The 22,651-nt window shown below is 40.8% G+C and overlaps 1 protein-coding gene across 10 annotated transcripts in view; it reads left to right on the forward strand.

Annotated features, from left to right (window-relative positions):
• The window catches only part of MTHFD1L (methylenetetrahydrofolate dehydrogenase (NADP+ dependent) 1 like), a 441,775-nt gene that overhangs the window by 265,062 nt on the left and 154,062 nt on the right, over positions 1-22,651 (forward strand). For 9 of the 10 annotated variants that reach the window (XM_033938565.1, XM_033938569.1, XM_033938568.1 and 6 more), the window contains 2 exons: positions 1,109-1,248; positions 17,485-17,526. In XM_033938565.1, the coding sequence (XP_033794456.1) occupies positions 1,109-1,248; positions 17,485-17,526 (182 nt within the window). Of the gene's footprint in view, positions 1-1,108; positions 1,249-17,484; positions 17,527-17,836; positions 17,942-22,651 lie in introns of those variants that run through there. The other variant, XM_033938573.1, reaches the window with a different exon arrangement.

Here is a 22,651-nt window from a genome sequence, read left to right on the forward strand (position 1 = left end):
CTGTATTTGCATTTTGTCTGGTTCAGAAAACATTTTATTTGTGGGGCTTGAGCATCCCCTCTAGCAAAGATAGAATTGGGGGAGGGGTGGTGGGACTGAGAAGAAATGCTTGGCCTCCCAGTCCATCCTCGGCAGCCCCCCCCCAAAAAAAAAACAAAACAAAACACAACAACCTGCTTCTGGTTGTGCCCCTGCTATGAAATACGTAGGCATTTTCTTGAGTGCCAGTCTATTAGTGATATATGGTAGTAATATCTTAACAACAGAAGCTGTGTCAAAGACGGTAAGACTCCCCATTCTCTATCATGGAAGGAGCTATTCTTTACCCTCTACAAACTATCCACAGAGTCCAGGATGATACTGTAGAAAGAACAGGGAAAACTGGGTGGGCTGGACCTCAGAATATACTGTATAACGTAGAAGCACTAAAGAGGTGGGTGCATGGGCAGTTTGCATTTGTGTGTGCCAGATGCATTGCGGCACACCAAAAAAGCTCTCCTTGCTACTGTTTGAGATTCTGCCAGGTAATTGTGACCTGGATTGGTTACTGTTGGAAGCAAGATATACTGGGTTAGATGGCTTTTCTGTCTACCTAATATAGCCATTCACTCACTCACTCATTCGCTACCTTTTCATGAAGTGATTATGTTCTTATATCCAGGATTAGGGCATCCCGGAGCTTACCGCCATGGGCTGAATATTACTCCCAATATTCACATTCATTTCTACTTGACTGAATGCATTTGTACAAAATACCTGATCTGAATCTACCTGTACAGATTTTTCCAAGTAGAATTAGCCAAATATTCAACAGTACTTTTTGCTGGATAATTGCAACTAAATGTCTGGAGAAAAATTACTAGATTGATTTACCGGGCCGTCTTACTCTCTCAACAGCTTTTAAATATTGACCTCTGAGAATTGGTGTCAGAATGTTTTTTTAACAGGAACACCAAGTTAGATGATGCTGAGTGATCTCTGGAAATAACTTTTTCATAGTGCTTTTCTTTACATTGTAAAAGTTATGGGGTGATGTCTCCAAATAGGTCACATCTATCATAAACTGACCTAATTAATGTAACTGACAATAAATTATTTATATTGCCAGTAACTGAAGCCGGGTTTGGTGCAGACATTGGAATGGAGAAATTCTTCAATATCAAGTGCAGAGCGTCTGGACTGGTTCCTAACGTGGTGGTACTTGTCGCAACAGTGCGGGCTCTGAAGATGCATGGAGGAGGACCAAATGTAAGTTGCTTCACCCCAGCAGCAATCAGTAAATTTCAGATATTATTACAGTTTTAAACGTGAGAATGCCCACTGGTGGGATGAATGAATATGTGTAAGCCAGTTAAATTTCTTAATGCCCAGTGCAACATTTTAAACCACTCTGATTTCAACCTTTTTCTGGTTAAGGAAGGTTATGTTAAATATATCATAAAATTCTAGGAAACCTACTATTCTGTCCTTCCCTGGCACAGCAGTTAAAAGCTACAGCCTCAACACCCTGGGGTTGTGAATTCAAACCCACGCTGCTCCTTGTGACCTTGGGCAAGTCACTTAATCCCTCCATTACCCCCAGGTACATTAGATAGATTGTGAGCCCACTGGGACAGACAGGGAAAAATGGTTGAGTACCTGAATAAAACTCATGTAAACTGTTCTGAGTTCTCCTGGGAGAACGGTATAGAAAATTAAATAAATTATGGGGCCCTTTTACTAAATTATGTGACACAGGATCTTACTGCGCACTAAGCCAAGGTTTAATACAGCACATTTTGGAGGCATTCCTTCTATTTTGTATTGCAGATCATGTGCTAATTATATCATTAGTGCCTCCAGAGAGTTAATGCAGGAGCACTTACCACCTCCGATCTGGGAGGTACTATGTGGTCCTGTGTTAACTGTGAGTTAGCCAGGTAGCATGTGGTAAGTATAACGTGCTTGCTGACTAATGCTTCCACACCCATTCTCTGCCTATCCATGCTTTCTAAAAGAATAATTTTTTTAAAAAAAATCTGCAGCGAATGGTTTTACCCACAGAAACAGGGAAATTACTTCAAAATGCCTTAATGCAGTCACACAGTACTGTTTTCAAGCATCAAGTCTCGCGTTAAGTGCTTAACACACTTTAGTAAAAGGTCTCTAAATATATCTAGTGCCTTGCAAAAGTCTTCACTCTTGTGTGTTTTTATATTCTGTTCTGTCTAAAAAAAAATACAAACTAAAATGCATTTAAACAGCAGTCCATACACAACATTTTCTGTACTTTCAAATAATTGGTTCTTTCATAAAGAAAAATTTTGAAAATTGGAGAAGGGGCAGAACCAGATGGCATAGCTGCTGATCTGTTGAGCATGGAATTTTGCCTTTGAGAATTTCCTGCCATTATACAATGGGTCCGAGGGTTTGTCGTTAGTGGCTACACTCCCCATGCAGGCTCTAAATGGCAGGTTTCTGAGAGATTGTTTTTGTACTGGAGAGCCGGAATGTTTCCTTGTCATGGAAGTAATGCTTAGCCCAGAAGAGTGCATACACCCCCCCACCCCGCGACGTTGTTCAAGGAAAAGCGGAAGGTGAGGCAGTTTCACTGGAGAGCTATAATCAAACATTGCCAGATGAAAGGCTGGTGAAGCAGTGAATGGCAGTGCTAGTGAACGTCAGGTGCCAGCAGCAGAAAGAGCTTCTGTACAAAAATCTCTTCATTTTTCTGAAAAACCACAAGTTGCCTATTGATTATTTTAAGAGAACTTTAGCAATTTAAATCTCATCTTTTTTAAAGCATGCAGAAAAATTGAGGCACAAGATAAAAAGTTGGAAGAACTGCCATAAGAGGTCTCCCCGTTGGAAATGACTGATAAAGCATTAATAAAAGATAACACTGTGGTTCATAGAAAGCTGGAAGTAATTTGTGAGCACATCGAGAGGAATGGCCTACTGAGAACAAGCCAGCACGGATTCTGTAAGGGAAGGTCGTGCCTAACGAACCTTCTGTACTTCTTTGAGGGAATAAGCAGCCGGATGGACAATGGGGAGCCCATAGACATCATTTACCTCGACTTTCAAAAGGCTTTCGACAAGGTGCCACATGAAAGGCTACTTAAGAAGCTGTGGAGCCACGGGGTGGGAGGGGATGTGCACAGATGGATCAAGCACTGGCTGTCGGGTAGACTGCAGAGGGTTGGAGTAAAGGGCCAATATTCTGACTGGCGGGGAGTCACGAGCGGTGTGCCACAAGGATCGGTGCTGGGGCCTTTACTCTTTAACATATTCATCAATGACCTGGAAAAGGAGGCAAAGTGTGAGGTTATAAAATTCGCAGACGATACCAAAATGTGCGGCAGAGTTAGGACCAGGGAGGAGTGTGAGGACCTACAAAGGGACCTGGACAAGCTGGAAGACTGGGCAAACAAATGGCAAATGCGCTTCAACGTAGACAAATGCAAGGTCATGCATATAGGGAAAAAGAACCCGTTGTTCAACTACAAATTGGGGGGGTATTGTTGGGAGACAGCAGACTCGAGAGAGACTTGGGTGTGCTGGTGGATGCATCACTGAAGCCATCTGCACAGTGCGCAGCAGCCTCGAAAAAAGCCAACAGGATGCTGGGCATCATAAAGAAGGGCATAACAACCAGAACACGGGAAGTCATCATGCCATTGTATCGAGCGATGGTACGTCCGCATCTGGAATACTGCGTCCAGTATTGGTCACCGCACCTCAAGAAGGACATGGCGGTACTTGAGAGAGTCCAAAGGAGAGCAACAAAAATGGTAAAAGGGCTGGAACACTGCTCGTACGCCGAGAGGCTGGATAGGCTGGGGCTCTTCTCTCTGGAGAAAAGGAGACTCAGGGGAGATATGATAGAGACCTTCAAGATCATGAGGGGCATAGAGAGGGTGGATAGGGACAGATTCTTCAGACTGAAGGGGACAACAAATACGAGGGGGCATTCTGAGAAACTGAAGGGAGACAGGTTCAAAACAAATGCAAGGAAGTTCTTTTTCACCCAAAGGGTAGTGGACACTTGGAATGCGCTTCCAGAGGAAGTGATCAGGCAGAGTACGGTACAGGGATTCAAGCAGGGATTGGATGGATTCCTGAGGGATAGAGGGATCGTGGGGTACTGAGTAAACCAACCTGGTCGTGCATGTGCAAGACCGGAGGGCTAGGACTTCGATAGGAGGGCAGAACTTAAATGGGAAACCAAGGTGGCAGGGGAGCCCCTTCTGATGATTCAGACAGGCCTTGACCTGTTTTTGGCCACCGCGGGAGCGGACTGCTGGGCAGGATGGACCTGTGGTCTGACCCGGCAGAGGCACTGCTTATGTTCTTATGTTCTTATGAAAACATAACCAGATTGAGGAGCTTGATATTTATAAATGTTCCAAAGATATAAAACTGTCTTTACTAAAGATGTGTTAGAAAGCTATACGAAAGACAGAAAAACATTGTGGGCTCCTTTTATGAAGGTGCGCTAAGCGTTTTAGTACACGCACCGGATTAGCGCGCACTAGACGAAAATCTACTGCCTGCTCAAAAGGCAATTTAGCACATGGCAATTTAGTGCCCTAACACGCCTTCGTAAAAGGAGCCCTGTGTGTTTTTATCATGGTAGGGCAGAGTTGAAGCTATTAAAATGGTATTGGCTCCAACAATAAGTTACATACTAAGTATGATATCCCTTCCTTTCCCGATTAGTCTTTATAAAAAAAAATTGGATGCTTTAATGAATAAATTTCTTTGGAAAAGTAAAACCCCGAGAATTGCTCTCAAAAAGTTAAAACTTCCAAAAACTAAAGGAGGGCTGAATATACCTAACTTTAGAGATTATCATTCTGCCTTTAGATTTTCTCAAGCTTTACAATGGTTTCCCTTGTCATATAATATTGATAGCCCTTGACGGCTATCATTGAAGAGCTCGTTGGTACTTCCTTCTTCTATTCATCTACTCCTTTTCATAGATGAGTATAAATACCATGATCATTAACTCTTTTTAAAACCATCTGCAATTCAAAAAAATTATTTACTCCTATTACTTTTCCTATTTGGAATAATGCAAAATTCAAATTAGCTGAACTAGGCCCATACAAGGAAGAATGGCAACTTAATTGTATTTGGTCTATTCATCAATTAGTAGTACTACATTACACCCATTAAGCATTACTGATTTACAATCTTCATACAATATATCGCCTTTGCCACAGTATATATATGATAAACTATATGATTTAATTATGAGGGTTGTACTGTCTCTAAATAGTGATATATAAAATTTTTCTGATTTTGTTAGCCCCCTCCTCTTAAATAGAAAGAAAGCTTCTAAAACATAAAGAAAACTACAGGAATTTACTATAAATTATAATTCCTCAATTGAAACTTTCTGGTCCATTTAGTTAAATCTTGATGCTAATGCTATTAAATGATCTGGAAATTGGAACAACGAGTGAGGTGATTAAATTTGCAGATGACACTAAACTATTTAAAGTAGTTAAAAACGCATGCGGATTGTGAAAAATTGCAAGGGGACCTTAGGAAATTGGAAAACTGGGCGTCCAAAGGGCAGATGAAATTTAATGTGGACAAATGCAAAGTGATGCACATTGGGAAGAATAACCTGAATCACAGTTACCGGATGCCAGGATCCACCTTGGGGATTAGCGCCAAGAAAAGGATCTGGGTGTCATCATAGACAATACAATGAAACCTTCTGTCCAATGTGCGGCAGCAGCCAAACAAGCAAACAGGATGCTAGAAATTATTAAAAAAGGGATGACTAACAAGATTAAGAATGTTATAATGCCCCTGTATTGCTCCATGGTGCGACCTCATCTGGAGTATTGTATTCAATTCTGGTCTCCTTATCTCAAGAAAGATATAGTGGCACTAGAAAAGGTTCAAAGAATGTTGAATTTTATGGTTCTAGAATAGCCGTATTTCCAGATGTTTCTAAATGGACGCAGTTGCGTCAGAAAAAATTTCTAATGTTACGTCAATCTGTATTGGGGTTAGGAGCTACCTTTCAGCTACGCTTTCCATGTAAATGTTGTATTACTTATCAAGCAAATAGATATGTTTTTTATGAACCTGATCAATTACAATTTTTCTTGGAGGGTAAAGCGGCTTCTGTATCCCCTCAGATGCCCACTGAAGTCACCAACCAGACCGAGTAATTAGTATACAACCGTTATGCTCTGTACTTATGATATGTATAATTTTTCTTATGTTAAAATCAGCTATCCCTGATTATTGTTTGTTTCTCTCTCCCATAGTAGTGGACTGTTAACATGGTAATATATATGTATACTTAATATTTTATTTCCAATTGGGAATTATTATGTTTCTTTATCAAAGAATTTCTTTTGATGTAAAATAAAGCTGAATAAATAAATAAAAAAAAAAAAAGGTTCAAAGAAGAGCAACCAAGATGGTAAAGGGGATGGAACTCCTCTCGTATGAGAAAAGACTAAAATGGTTAGGGCTCTTCAGCTTGGAAAAGAGATGGCTGAGGGGAGATATGATTGAATTCTACAAAATCCTGAATGGAGTAGAATGGGTACAAGTGGATTGATTTTTTACTCCGTCAAAAATTACATAGAATAGGGGACACTTGATGATGTTACAGGGAAATACTTTTAAAACCAATAGGAAGAATTTTTTTTCACTCGGAGAGTAGTTACACTCTGGAACTTGTTGCCAGAGGATGTGATAAGAGTGGTTATTGTAGCTGGTTTTAAAAAAGATTTGGACAAGTTCCTGGAGGAAAAGTCCATAGTCTGCTGTTGAGACAGATGTGGGAGAAACCACTACTTGCCCTGGATTGGTGGCATGGAATGCTGTTACTATTTGAGTTTTTGCCAGGTACTTGTGACTTGGATTGGCCTCCATGAAGGCGAGATACTGGGCTAGATGACCATTGGTCGGACCCAGTAAGGCTATTCTTATGTTCTATTGATTGAATTCTGGTTACACTCTGCTTGTCCTACTATAACTGCCTCACTTTGTCAGTCCACTTTCTTTATTGTGCATAGATCTTTCTGGATGCCAATTAAAGTTGCCAGAATTTCATCACAATCCTTTTCAAATCTATGTTGGTCTTGTAAAAGTGAACCTGGTACACTTTCTCATATTGTAATGTATTGTCCCAATGTACAAATCTATTGGAACTTAATATGGTGTAGAATTAGAAGAATATTAAATATTGTTAATTCTTTACCTTTTTATTATGAAACTCTTATTCTGCATTCCTCTAATCCTAACATCACCATTTCTGCTAACCAAAAGAAACTTTAACATTCTCCTTGCTACTGCTACTCAAGGTAAAGGTGGCAGATCTCTCGTGTTTTAGGGCTGAAGAGGAAGAGGTCTCTCTGGCTTCCCACCCTGATGTTGTCAGATTTTTGAATGGAGCGATGTGGCTGCATCCACTTCCATCTTGGAATCTCAACATAAGCCTGCATTCTCTGAGTAAGACTCCGTATGAGCCTTTGCAAGAGGCATCGCTGATGGATCTTACTGTCAAGACAGTATTTCTGACAGTATTTCTGGTGGCTATCGCCTCAGCAAGGAGGGTTTCAGAGTGTCAGGCTCTGTCGTGCAAAGAACCTTTCCTCAGGTTCACAGAGTCTGAGGTCTCCCTGCGCACAGATCTCTATTTCCTGCCAAAGGTAGTCTTGACTTTCCATGTGAATCAGGAAGTCAGCTCCCATCATTTCATCCTCCGGGATCGTAAAAAAGGACAATGTCTTGGCATAGCTGGATATTCGAAGAGCTCTTCTCCAATACCTCGAAGTGACGAATGTGATTTTTGAATATTGGATCATCTCTTTGTGATAACAAATCCTAGCTGTCTGGAGAAGCCAGCCTCTAAAGCTTCCATTGCATGATGGATTCATAAGGCCATTCTTTAGTGTACTTCGGGTGCGGTAAGCGGCCACTGATTACATTGAGGGCACACTCTACTAGGAGTGTGGCTTCTTCATGGGCAGTACTGCCCAAGGAGATTTGTAGGGTGGCTACTTGGTCCACCCTGTATACCATCATGAAGTTCTACAGGATGAACATGGCATCGCATATGGATGCTGCCTTTGTTTCCTTTTTGTTAGCAGCAGGCTCATCTGTCCCACCCTAGGCTAGAGGGACTACTTTGGCACATCCCACTAGTTCAAGACTCATATGCCTTTTGCAGTAGAAGGGAAGATTAAGCTTTTACTTCAATAATCTTCTTTCTAGTAGAAATGCGTATGAGTCTTGAAGGCCCGCTCTGTCAAAGGTTGTTTTTGCCTGCTTACTATTTCAGGCACATGTGCATTTCCTAACATTCTAGTGCCATTCTGAACAAATGGGTAGTGAATCCAAACCTGCACGCTATGCAGAAGGTATCAATCACAGTTTTCACCTCCTTCTTCCTCAGTGGAGTGTACTGCCTCCTTTAGCTTTTCCTTCTGCATGCTTGCATAATGGTGTGTGTCTGTTCTCTGTTTTAAAGCTTTTTATTTTCAGGTATTTTTATTTTTGGCATCAAATTTTGGAGGAAGCCCCCTGCCATCTCCACCCTCCTTCCTCTGCCCGACACCGCTTGTGCAGGAAGGACTGATCTTGGTGCTAAGTTTTACCTTAACTAGATGCTAGGTTTTACCTCTGACCATGTCCTTACATGAAACCAATAGCTGTTTAAGTTTTACCCCATTTATGTCTTACTAGAAGCAATTGAATACTAAGTTTTCATCTGACTTAAGTTTTTCCTCCGTTTTGTTTTACTAGAAGCAATTAGGTGCTAAGTCTTCTTTTAAGTTTTATCTTACTAGATTCAATGTCTTACCAGAAGCAATTGTCTTATAGGTCAATATGTTCTTACTAGAAGCAATTGGGTGCTAAGTTTTCATCTGATTTAGTTTTTACCTCTGTTTTGTCTTACTAGAAGCAATTAGGTACAAAGTTACTAGAAGCAATCACCCCTTCAAAAAATACCCCGAGAAGTTAACTACTCCTCTTTAAAGCCCGTTCCTCCTGCCAATTTACCCAACCTCACCTCTGACTTTCTCACCCCAGTCCCAACACTCTACTGTAATGCCAGATCAGCTTGCAACAAGACCCATATACTAAAGGACCTACTTGAAGACTTTGATCCTGGATTCCTGTGCATCACAGAATCATGGATCAAAAAAGACAATTTATTCACACAAAATGAAGTTTGCTCCTATAGTTACCATGGCCTCTTCTCTCCCAGAATAAACCGAAAAGGAGGAGGCCTGGCACTCCTCTACAAATCATTCTTCGATGTTCAGCTCCTCGAAAAGGGTAGCTACACTTCACTAGAATATGTTAGCTTCAGTCAAAGACGAACTCCACCCCTACCCATTAGGTATCTTGTTACTATATTGGCCACCAACCCCCTGGAATAAATCCTCCGAACCCGTCCTTGAAACCATAACAAGCGCCTTCCCAAAATTTCAGAGACTACTGATCATTAGCAATATTAATCTCCACCTAGATGATAATACCACCAAGGATGCAACCGAATTCAACAACTTCCTCACTTCTCTAGGTTTCCCCTCTCCTGTGTCCTCCCCAACCCACGAAAAGGGGCACACACTATACATCATCAGCTTCCTCGACCTCACTGAGCACAAAACTTCTACCAAAAATGCTCGTTGGGAACATGTCCCTTGGTCCGATCACTTTTTAGGTTCTTTCTGCCTCCCCATTTTCATGTCCCACCTTGGATCTCCATCCCATGCCACAAATCCTATTACCTTCCGCAAAAAAAATCGCGAGCGAACTGTTCTGGACCCAATTTCTCAACCAACTTCCCTCTTGTCCTAAGCCTGTTGACCCACAATCCAACTGGCGCAACTGGGTAAACCTCTCCGAGACTGTTGTTCTCTTGCCCCTTTATCTACTAAATCTATCTCCTACTCCCGTAAGGCCCCTTGGTATCTTCCGTACCACAAAGAACTGAAGCAGAAATGTTGAGCACTGGAGCGTAAATGGAAAAAAATCCAAATCCCCTTCAGACAGACAATCCTGGAGGGACAATATCAATTTCTATAACTCAGTACTAAAAAAAGCAAGGAAGAACTTCTATGGTGATAAAATTTCCAGATCCAACAACCAGAGTAGTACACAGTTTAACATCTGGCGCACCTTAACTTCTAAAAATGATTCCACCATTCCCCCCCCCTCCTCCCCATCAGCAGACGACCTAGCAAAATTCTTCAATGAAAAGATCACTACCATAAGGAGCTCCTTCCCTCCAGCAGTCTCTTATAATTCTCTGGCCCCCAACAACTCTAACCCTATCCCAGCAGACAGATCCTGGTCTGCTTTTGAACTTGTATCCGAAGCCCAGATCTCTAAACTCTGTCTCAAACTGAAATCCTGCAAATGTGCCCTGGATCCATTACCTTCCTACCTGAACGAGAATATTCCTGCGCAGGCCATCTCATCCCTCACCAGACTTATAAACTCTACTTTACTATTGGGCCTATTCTCCACAGAAATGGGACATATTGCCTTGTCCCCATTACTGAAAAAAGCGGATCTTGACTCTTCCTCACCTTCTAATTACCATCCCATAGCAAATATCCCCTCTCCTGACTAAAATGCTAAAGGCCATCATTTCTACCCAGCTCTCATCCTACCTAGAGACATTCTCCATTCTCTTACCTTACCAATATGGCTTCAGACCCAACTTCAGCACCAAATCCCTACTGGTCTCATTAATTTCAAAGGTGCAACAATTACACTCTCGTAATAAGTTTGCTGTCCTATTACAATTCAATCTCTCTGCAACTTTTGATGTCATCCACCACGATATTCTAATTTATTAGCTTTCCGAGATAGCCATTGACTCCACAGTCTTAGAGTGGTTCTCGAACTTCTTACATTCCGCTCCTACACTGTCAACACAAATGGCACCACGTCCGCTCCTTGGAAACCGACTTGCGGAGTCCCGCATGGATCACCCCTATCCTCTTCTACATCTACATGTCTTCCCTGAAACTCTTCCATCTATCTTCCCTTGAAACAATCTATACATATGCTGATGACATCCTTGTCCTTCTCAAGACAGACTCGAACCTTCCCAACCTCTCTGAGAACATAACAGCTTGCATAACGAAACTCCAATCCTGGTCCCTCTCAGTTCAAATGAAACTGAATGAGTCCAAAATGAAACTACTCTGGCTCGGTCCAAAATTAGAACAGCTGCCCACCCTCTTCGCACTGTCCTCTGGCGCCACACTGCAGCTCGAGTTCTCAAGCAAAGTTCTAGGCATCATCATCGACTCGTCTCTTTCCTTCAACGACCACCTCAACTCCTTGGTAAAATCATGCTTTTTTAGCCTCCACTTGCTGAGGAAAGTGAGATCCTGCTTCCGCCAACAACATTTTGCCGTCCTTGTTCAATCCATCAACCTCTCCAGACTAGACTATTGTAATTCCATCTATCTAAGTCTAACTAAAAAAAGTCTTCAAAGACTTCAACTAATTCAGAACACTGCGGCCAAGTTGATCTTCGCAAAATGCAAATTTAATCATGTTTCCCCACTTCTGTCCAAACTCCACTGGCTCCCAATAATTTTCAGGGTTCATTTTAAATGTGCCTGCCTAGCTTTTAAGAACCTGCACGGCATCCTCCCTCCCCTAATCCCACTATCTTGGAACTCCTCAAGTCCTGACACCACCAGGCCCACCCAAAAACTTAAACTATCCTTCCCCTCGCTAAAAGGTATCCTCTATGCGGGAAAATTGGGAAAATCTCTCTTCTTCAGAATCACAGGGCTTTGGAATAATCTTACTGCCTCACTACGGAATCAGGGCTCCTTCCAACTATTCCGTAAGCACCTGAAAACTAGGCTTTTCACAAAAATGTAATGCTCTCCTCCCCCCTGTACTCAACCTTCAAACCCAATATGTTATTTCTTCCTATATTAAGCTCTTGTAAACCATGCTGAGCTTTATAATTATGGAGAGGATGCGGTATATAAACTTAAGGTTTAGTTTAGTTTAGGTTGTCGGTGCTACAGAGTTCCCAGTAATCTTGGGTTACCTCTGCCTGGGAGAAGAAGCAGACTTAAGGTCTGCAGCTGAAGGCCAGTCCCTTTGTGATACCTGTCCAGCCAGCCTGAGACCATTCCCTTTTACACTAGCTTGCTCCTTAGTTCTCAGGAGCTTGAGCGCAGGCTGATTTGACACCTGCAGTGGTCCATTTGGGGGACTTTAAGAGTGCCAGTTGCGTGTTGACTTCCTTCTTCGTGTGCACATTTCAGTGGGGATAGAGGTCCAGTCTGGTCTTGATCTGACTGGTAACCAGAAGATTTCATCATGGGAAGCTGATTTTTGTTTGAGGCAGTATCCTTCTCCAAGTTTCAGCTTCACACAGGAGCTGAAGCAGGCTGAGCCACCTTTGCAACACAGCGTGTCAAAGTGAGTACAGATTGCTACAGTCTATGGGAAAATCTGGGGAGGGGGTGTCCTGCAAACTAGTTTTTTGCCAGTTTCTTAGGTTGCCTAGAGGGTCCCCCCTCCTCCAAAATCCTACCCACTTACTTGGCATTATCTCTCCTACTGTCAACTCTCCTGTCACATTCTCAACCTATCACTCTCCACTTCAACTGTTCCTGATGTCTTCAAACATGCTGTCATTATACCTAACTATGAATTTTTATTTTTTAAGTTTTCAGCTATTTTGAGCCGTTATTTGGTGCCAAAATACTGCCATGGCAGCAATCTTGGATTTCCCTATTTTAATTTAAGGTTCTCCATCTGTTTCAAAATCCATCGTTTGACCTTAATTCGATGATAATGGACCCCATAATTGTGTGCAGGAAGACAGGTAGAAAAACATCCATGCACCATGTGTTAGGGAACATGTGAGGGAGGGGTGAGAGCCTTGGACTTAGCCCTCCTGGAGGTTTCTAGAACTGGAGAGCTACCAGTGGTCACCACTACGGGGGAAAAAAATCTTTGTTTCATGTACCGCCACCAGCGACCATGCTATGATGGTGAATCAGAAATTAAAGGCAATTGTTAAATTACACGATAACCAGAACAGAGCTAGTGAAATGCAACATATGTAGTCGTACATTGCCTGTTGGATAGTTTGTCCACGCACAGTGCAGCGCTCGGCCTTTAGTCATGGAGCAGCCATGAGGTCAGAAACATGGATGCTCCATTGCAAGATTGCACCATTAAAGAGCAACGAGCAGTAATGCGCTTTCTTTGGGAAGAGGGAATGAAACCTGTGGAAATTGACCATCGGATATTGACACAGTATGGACATAGCACCATGAATCAATGAAAGGTTTAAAACAGGAAGAACAGTTGTAACCAATGATGGTCGTTCTAGTTGCCCGTCAACATCGCACACACAAGAGCACATTAGCAGGACAGATGCCTTGATTAGAGAAGGCTAATGGATAACGGTATCTCAATTGGCAGCAAATTTGGATATCAGCTGCGGATCTGCATTTGCCATAATGCATGATGACTTGCGATATAGAAAAATCAGCGTACGATGGGCTCCCAGCTTACTGATCTGGACAAGCAACAGTGTGTGGAGGTTGTGACACAATTCCTGAGAAAGTATGAAGAAGATCCAAGTATTCTGGAGAGAATTGTCACCGGTGACCAGACATGGATGCAAAAGACAAAGCATGATGAAGTAAAGGAAGCGGCACTCACCTGGCTTTGGGAGCAGCCAAAAATTTCTCTGCAGGAATGCAGAAGCTAGTTGAACAATACAACAAATGTATCATCTTGCACAGGGACTATGTGGAAAAATTATATATTCAATTTCTCACAGTTACAGTACTTCCAGTTTAACCAAAGTTTTCTGCAAATAAAACCATATGGTCTGTAATTGAGATGTATTTGTTATCTTCAGAACCTTGTTCTTGAAACAATGATGATTTTTGTAGTAATTTAGATACCTGGTCCACTGTGTAATGGAGAGTTTTGGGCCATTAAGGCATCTAATGTAAAAAAAAAACCAACCCAAAACACCGAAACATTCCCAACAAATGATTGTTGCACTACTATATGTTAAATAACCCCCCCCCAAAAAAAAAAAAGAAAAGAAAAACAGGGACCCAATTCTTGCAAGAGTGTGATATAATAAGGCAAAATAACTCTTTTGACCCATCACAATTGTCTTCTTCCTTAGTACTAAGTCCCCTATTTCTGTAACTCCTGATGCTGATGATTCACCTTAAAGTTCTGCATACAATAAGATGGAAGTGAATGGATATTTTTTCTTCTAATGGAATAAGAAATATCTTTATCCTGTTTCTTTAATATTTCTCTTTTTTCCCATAATTTTTATTTTTTTCAAAATAAATATACAAAGTATACAAATAATTATAAATATTCAAATATACATATAAGCAAATATACAAAAGATAACTTAAACATGAAACAGACTAGATGTACATATCACAGTTAATAAGCGGGAATATCTCTGTCCTTGTATTACTGTCACATTGATGATCAGTATCCATGTATAGACTGCCTTTTACTTCTTTGTTCTGTATTGAAATTTCAATAAAAACCTTATTGAACTTAAAAAAAAAATAAGCGGGAATATAGTATTAATTATAAGTCAATAGAACCAATGTCTCATGTCAGCCAAATCCAGCAGGGCCAGTACATATAATTTCAGCTGAGAGTATACGTGTAAAGCATAGAAGAGAGTTCCCAGTGAGCATCATACTGAGCATCTCCAGCGACTTAATTAACTGACTAGAAGTGACTCTATATATATTTTATAAATATTACATTGAGATAATTTATGTCAACAGTCCAAGTCACAATAAAGTTGAACAGGTCTCCATACTTTGAGAAAAGAACTAATAGAATTATGTTTTTCAGCTATTACACTTTCAGATTTGTTGGTTATGCATACCGTGTTCCACCATACAATGTATTCTACCTCCAATAGTGCAAGATGTTTTTAATAGCCAAGAATAATAAGATGTTAAATAAACGAGCATTGGGTTTGAGCATAGAATATGTGAGACCATGTTGTCGAAGAATAATAATTTTAAGATGTAAGGGTTCATTAATATTTAGAATGGTGGATATGGTGCTCCAGACTTTATCCCAATACAATTTAATATGGGAGCATTGGTATAACATGTGCGGCAGTGTACCTTCGAATTTTCCACAGGACTAGCATAGATTGGAGCCTTCTTTGGAAAATTTAGCGAGTTTATGCAGCATCCAGTGGGATCGATGTAGTAGAAAGTATATTGATTGAAGGACTAGAGCCAGTCTAATAGATTTGAATACTCTGGCCCATACTTTCTGCCAAAGCTCATCATCAGCAGAAATGTCTAAATCTGGATGCCATGCACTTATCATTAGTGATATAGACACTAATATTTCTCTTAGATGTATTGCTCTGTCCCCATTTGTGGACTTTATAGGATGTGATATTTATATTTTTTTATTATTCCTTAACTAAGATATTTTAAATATACATTACATTTTATTTTCTTTACAAGTATAATACTTGGATGTTTGTAATTTAAAGTTGCATAAATAAAAAGTTAAAAAATAAATATATTTTTAATAATTAAGAATAACAAAAAGAAAAGTCTTGATTGACACCCCTTGACTCAGTACTTTGTGAAGCCCCTTTTGCAGCAATAACAGCTATGAATTATTTAGGAAAAATGTCTGCCAATTTTACAGGAGCAGTTTTTGTCCATTCTTCTTGGCAGCATAGCTAAAGCTCTTCTAAATTGGATGAGGATTAAGTGTTTATTGCAAGTGTTTTTCTGTTGGATTAAGGTCCGAACTTTGGCAGGGTCACTCAATGACATTCATTTGCTTCTTGCTGAACAACTTCAATATTGCTTTTGCTTTATATTTAAGATCATTTTTTGACTGAAAGGTGAAACTTCTACTCAAACTACAGTTCTGTGGCAGCCTAGAATAGATTTCCCTCTGAGATCTTTCTATTTCTTTTTTTTTTTATAATCTTTATTCATTTTTAATACTTTCATTAAGTGAATACAAGGAAAAGAATACATTTTACACTTTATACATCACCTAAAGTCTTTACAATATATAATGAGATCAACATATTTCCCCCATAAAAATTATTATATATAAAGTTATTGATAAAGTAAATTCATACGCTTCCAAATATGCAAATATTTAATTGTGCAAACCCCCACTCAATCCTTCCCACCCACCCCACCCATCCCCTCTGGATGTGCAATTGATATAACAACAAATTCAAAACTATAATAGATCTACAAATGACATCAATATGAGAAAGTGAATTCTGATTTGTCGGGAAACATAAAAATTTTTAAATTAATATGAGATCTTTCTATTTCAACAGGGGCTGTGGAAAATTAATCCTTAACTTGTATAAAAGCCAACGGGGAAACTGTAAAATAGAATTTCAGCTCACCCTAGTCATACCCAAAACACACTTTCTCACCTTTGAAATCTCTGCTTCCCATCTTTCTAAAATTGCTATTTTCACATGAATTAAATTTATATATGTAAATGTTAGTATTTATATCTGTGGGTGCTTCTAAAATGACCACCTGTTTTTACTTGTTTATTAGTTTAGTCAAATGTGCATTTTATTAAAGTGCAACTTCTTTGTTTTCACAAAAATGTCAACCATTACTATTTATCACTACAAGAAACAATATTTTATATCTAATATTGTGCAAAGCTTCTCTGCATTTATGCAGTAAGCCTGAACACATCCCTGAAGTGACCTCTGACTTTTAGCTTAGGCCTGGGTTAATAGGTGTTGTAGTTATTTTGTGAGCTACTGACAGTTTTCCTGTAAAAAATGTGCCGTCTAAAATAAATTCATTTCATTAGCACTTTAATTGCCTTAAAATTCTCTGACAGATTTATTGTTTGTGTAGCTGGAGTATATTGTGATGAGAGTTTCCTGCTGGTTTAGTTGCTGTCATGAATCACTTATGACAAAATGCAAATCCTTTACAATGTCAAAGAAAAGTCTCCTGAGGTTCTAAAGAAAGTATGTTTTCTTTTTGAATTAATAAGTAATAAAGAATCATGTTACCTTTTTTGTTTGTTTCTCTTGTACTGGAGAATTCCCAAAAGAGATCTTTTGAAGTATTATACAAGTTAGTAATTATTTTGAAACTGTCTTCAACCATTTTGGGGGACGTTGCTTAAAGCCAAGTTGAAAAATGAAGGGACGTGGCTTAAAGCCAAGTTGAAAAATGAAGGAATTGGTTGTCATCTGTTTAATGGGTTTATAAGACATCTCTTATAATTTCTTCTTTCTATCCTGGAATGATAATGAATAGCACCCCATGACGTGGGCAGGTGCTGGAGGACTGAAGCTACATGTGGCTATCATAACAAAATCAATACTATTCTGAGCTGGGGTGGGGAGGCAGAATTATATATATTCCAGATAATACTGATAGTTAAGCTCTGTCATGTTATCATTTCATTTTCCTTTGTATATAATTTCAGGTCACTGCTGGTGCACCTCTTTCAAAAGAATACACAGAAGAGGTGAGTGCCACGCTTGTAAATTTCAATATTTTTTAAAGTCATGACACAAAAAGTCTTAAACATTTGGAGGAGTTGCTGTTTTTAGCACCCTGTAACAGGAATAGAGGTAACATAATGTCCGGTGGTTCTTATATGCAGATATCTGGTTAATTAATAAATTCCTGTTATTTTGTTTATGGAAACACTGTTTCATCAGAGAGTCCAAAAACGTCCAGCATGTAATTAAACCTCTTGAAATAAATATAACAAAAACTTTTAGTAAAAGAAAATGGTCATTTTCATGTTTATCTGGTCTTTTGCCCCGAGTTAGAGGTTGCATGTGTGTGCTCGAGGTAAAGAACTTCTAGCTCTCACAGAATGAGTCCAGCCACTAGAGGATTGAGTGACAGACCTGGAAATGCAGAGGGAAACAAAGGTAAGTTGAGAAGGTCTTCAGGACATAGTTGTAGTTCCACCTCCTCTCTGGTAACCCTGGTCTGCCTTGGAGGGGGAAAAGTGCCCTAGGAGGAGAGGATGATGGTGCAACAGTAAGCATCCATATAGCCAAAACCCTTCCTTATAGTGGTACAGTATCCTCTCATGCCGAGGATGTGTCTCTAGGGACATATGGCCAGGAGAGAAGGGTAAAGATGATCATTTCAGTTGGAGATTAAATTATTAGGAATGTAGGTAGCTGGGTGGCTGCTGGATGTGAATATTAATAGATAACTTGTCTAACTGCTGCAAAGGTGTCACCTAGATAAGATTTTAGACAGTGCTGGGGAGGAGCTGGCCGTTGTTGGTGCATGAGGGAGGTTTTGGAAGCTAGAATTGGGATTTTAGATAGGTATCTGAAATCTAGAAACTGTGTTCCATGTACAGGACACCAGAGGCAGGCACTGTTTGGCTGAGACTGTGCAAGGTAGATGGCTTTAGATTTGTTAGAAATTGGGCAATATTTCAGGGATTGACACCAGGGCAGGATTAACCGATAGGCTAAGTAGGCACGTGCCTAGGGCCCGAAATGGTCAGGGGGGCCTGATGAAGGAGGGCATCAACATTGTTTTTTCCAAACGGCGATAAGCCCCTCCAGCATCAATCGGCAACGCGGCCTCCCCCCCCCCCCCCGATCGGCAATGCGAGCCCCACCCTGATCGGCAACACGCCCCCCCCCATCGATGGAAAGTAAGACAAGCAAGCAACGTGGGTAAGAAAGGCAATGGGAACTATAATTGTGCAAGCGGTGCTGCTTGCCCAAAGCTTCCCTCTGACGCAGCTTCCTGTTTCCGCCTGGGCGCATGGTGGGGTGGGGCGTGGCAGGGGGCCCAGTGTACTTGGATGCCTAGGGGCCCTCGACAAATTAATCCTGCCCTGATTGACACACGATCAGCGGCCACTTTTAAGGTGGCCGTTAACAACACCACCGGTTACAGAATCCTGGCCTGTAAGTATAATTTTTTCCAACTTCTTTTGGTTTGGAAAGAATAACAAAGGCCTGAGGAAAATAATTTGCACAGTGCCAGTTATAACACTAACCATTTTACTTCATGGACTGTATAGCACATTAGTCTTGAGCTACTGTCATTCGTTGTGTTACTGTATTCTACAGGACCCTGTCTTCATCTTATACTTACAGTGTAATATTTACATTAAATGTTATACCAGGGTATCCTTTAAGGTGGAGCTATTGATTTGAGTAGGGGACAAACTTCCAGCTGGAAAATTGCCATCAGTTCTCAAGGTGTCTGCCCATTGGTGTACTTTATTTGGTTACAATATAGGGTTTACATACAGTGTGTTGCAATATATCTTCATATAGGATTACTTACTGATGCTATAGTACACATTACAGCATAGTAAAACATTGGTATAAAGTTAATGGACTGCTACTTAACAGTGCCAGCACAATACTTACAAGGTGCCGCTGAAAAGTTCTCAGTCCAACCGAGAAGAGAATGATGCGGAGCCATGAAACTTACAAGTTATTCCACACTTTTCTTGACATTTTTCATGTGGAGTAACTTGTAAGTTTCATGGCTCCACATCATTCTCCTCTTGGTTAGGCTGAGAATTTTTCAGAGGCCCTTTATATTAAAATATCTTAGTTGATAACAGGGAGCAAGTGAAGGTAGAACACATGTAGACAGATAAACTGGTTTCTCCAAGGTCAATCAGGACCTAGTATTCTCACATATAGATGACATCATCCAAAGTAGCCCCAGCACTGATGCTACCCAGTGTTCCATAAAAACTTCTAGAAGCCTTCTTTTAGTAGGCCTGCCCTGAGCATGCATGAATGCCTTTCCCCTTGCCCAAGTTGCACAAGACCATCAGTATTCACTTTTTTGTGGAGCTGTGAAGATATGTCTCCAATTGCAGCAGCAAGTGTCTTTTACCTCACTGTAATTTTTTTTGCCTTCCTTCCTCTTATTTGCATGAGTAGCACAGGACTTTTTCTCTTTCTCTTCACTTTTTGCCTTCTCCATGCTTTTTCTAGTTTTTGGACTATTTCTTTTTTTTTCCCTGTGGCTTGCAGCCATTTTAGGCCAGAGCTGTCAGCCAGTTTCCAAAATAACAAGTGAAATCCTTAATTTTTGTCCTTATTGAGTTGTTTAATTTCACTGCATCTATTTATCCTGTGATGTCCCAGAAATCTGCCAGTGTGTTTAAGTGGTTCACAGACTGCAATAGGACCATGTCTGTGATTGACCCATGTGACATGTTCCTAAAGTATCTGGGGCCTTGCCATAATTGTTTTCTTTGTGTTCAAATGCATTAGAGGACTCAAAGAACAAGAGAGGACATGCATTAGAGACTCTTGGTATACATAAGTCCAATTCCATGACATGAAGTGAAGGCTTCTGGAGTGGCACCAGCATCAAGGGTGGCATCAGCATCAAGGGTGTCTCCTACCTTGGCATCGAGCACCAGTATTCTCCTTTCAGGCAAAGGATCCTTAGATCTGGCCTCGAGAACCTTCTTAGATTTTGCTTTGTCCTTGGCACAAAAGAACTCTGATGCTAGGTACTGAGTGAAGGTGAAGAAATGTCAGCATCAGTTGTTTTGGAAGTACAGTGCCAGGAGTTCCGGGGCATCAGTTTTGGCGGTACATGAGAAGCATTGGCACCAAGTGGACCATTTCCCCCCTCTGTTGAAGTGGTGCTGATGTGCCTATTTACCCCAAACTGGGACTCCACCTCCAATTTGGCTCTAGTATCTTCACAGGCTATCACCACACTGGATCCCACCCTGCCTATATCAATGCCTGCCCTGAAAGAGCAATTCCAGGTCATGCTGCAGGCGAAGCTGGGGGCATCTTTGAGAAATAAGGTGCCAAGACATTGAGGGCACATCCACTACCTGACACTGCCCTAGCCTATCTTGGAGATCCATCCTTTGCTTGTCAAGCACTCGTTTGCATTGGTGCCTTGTGGGCATTGGAGCCAGCATCAACTGAGGCATTGCGTCTCTCCAGCCCATCGGGGGAGGAAGCTACCGCAGAGTTTGAGAGAGGTCCTGCACCCCAGTGGTCTTACCCAGAGCCTGGGCATCCATCCAGAAGATCAAGGCAGTATTTTGCAGAGTCTGACTCAAACCACTCCTGGGGATCTGAGGCTCAGCCAAAGGACTTAGAACATAAGAGTTGCCATTCTGGGACAGACTGAAGGTCCATCAAGCCCTGTATCCTGTTGCAGACAGTGGCCCAAGACAGGTCACAAGTACCTGGTAAATCCCAAAGCATTAAACAGATTTTATGCTGCTTATCTTAAGAATAAACAGTGGATTTCCCCATGTCCATCTTAATAATGACTTATGGAACTTTTAGGAAATCATCCAAACCTCTTTACACCCCACTAAGCTAACTGCTTTTACCACATTTTCTGGCAACAAATTCCAGAATCTAATTACATGTTGAGTGAAGAAATATTTTCTCTAGTTTATTTTAAATCCACTACTAAGTAGCAGCCTCATTGCATGCTCCCTAGTACTAGTGTTTTTGGAAAGAATAAACAAGTGATTCACATCTACCCATTGCACTTTACTCAGTATTTTATAGACCAGGGGTGTCCACACTTTTTTGGCTTACGAGCTACTTTTAAAATGACCAAGTCAAAATGATCTAGCAACAACAAAATTTTAAAAAACACAAAGCACACTGTATGCAGAGAAAATGTTAATTATCATTTATATTCGGGGTTTTTTCAAAGAGGCCAAGGCAGATGACTTTAAAATATGCAATGTCACCTCAGTAACAACTATACAAAAATAGACAAATATACCCCCTCCCTTTTTACTAAACCGCTATAGCAGTTTGTAGCGCAGGGAGTTGTGCTGAATGCCCTGCGCTGCTCTCAATGCTCATAGGCTCCCTGTGCTAAAGTCCGCTACTGCGGTTTAGTAAAAGGGGGTCCTAGTGCAAAATATAGACAGAAGAAATAAATTCTCAAAATGGACACATTTTGATCACTAGATTTAAAATAAAATCATTTCTTCTACCTTGGTCTGGTGATTTCATGAGTCTCTGGTTGCACTTTCTTCTGACTGTGCATGCAATGCTGACATTTTAGACTGGATTTTGGCAGTAAAGGTGCAGCTGAATGAAAATAGTTTTGCACGGAAGATGAGCCAGAGGAAAAGTAAAGATTCACTTTTCAAAGGCATCCATTCTTCTTAAAGCTACTTCACCCCTCTTGGCATGTTTTTCACTTTGGGCTAATAGAAAGCAAGCATAGGTAGATTATTTACTAACTAGTCCAACAGAAGCATGTATTCTGGTAGATTGTCATGGCTGTTCACAACCCAGCAGTGAGAAACAGTGGGGGTGTCCTCTGCAGGAGCAGTAAAATATTAGGCCCTGGTCTGATGCTTCCTGGATCAGAGCCTGAAACTCAAGGTACCTAATGAAGGACACATTGGTTTTGCAGGGCTTCTCCAACCTGTCTTAGAGACTCCCAAGCACTCTGGTTTTTTGAATGTGCAGAACATATATTAGCATACACCAGTAGATGCTAAATGGTCAGCTGCACTCTGTAAATGCCGAATTGTCCCTTTCTTCCGGGCTTACAAGTGTCCAGCTGGATGCCTCCGGTTGCTTCTGCAACCCTTGCACAGGCAAACAGAACATCACATCTCAGGCTGGCTACTT

This window comes from Geotrypetes seraphini, chromosome 3, assembly GCF_902459505.1.
Source record: "Geotrypetes seraphini chromosome 3, aGeoSer1.1, whole genome shotgun sequence".
Taxonomy (NCBI): domain Eukaryota; kingdom Metazoa; phylum Chordata; class Amphibia; order Gymnophiona; family Dermophiidae; genus Geotrypetes; species Geotrypetes seraphini.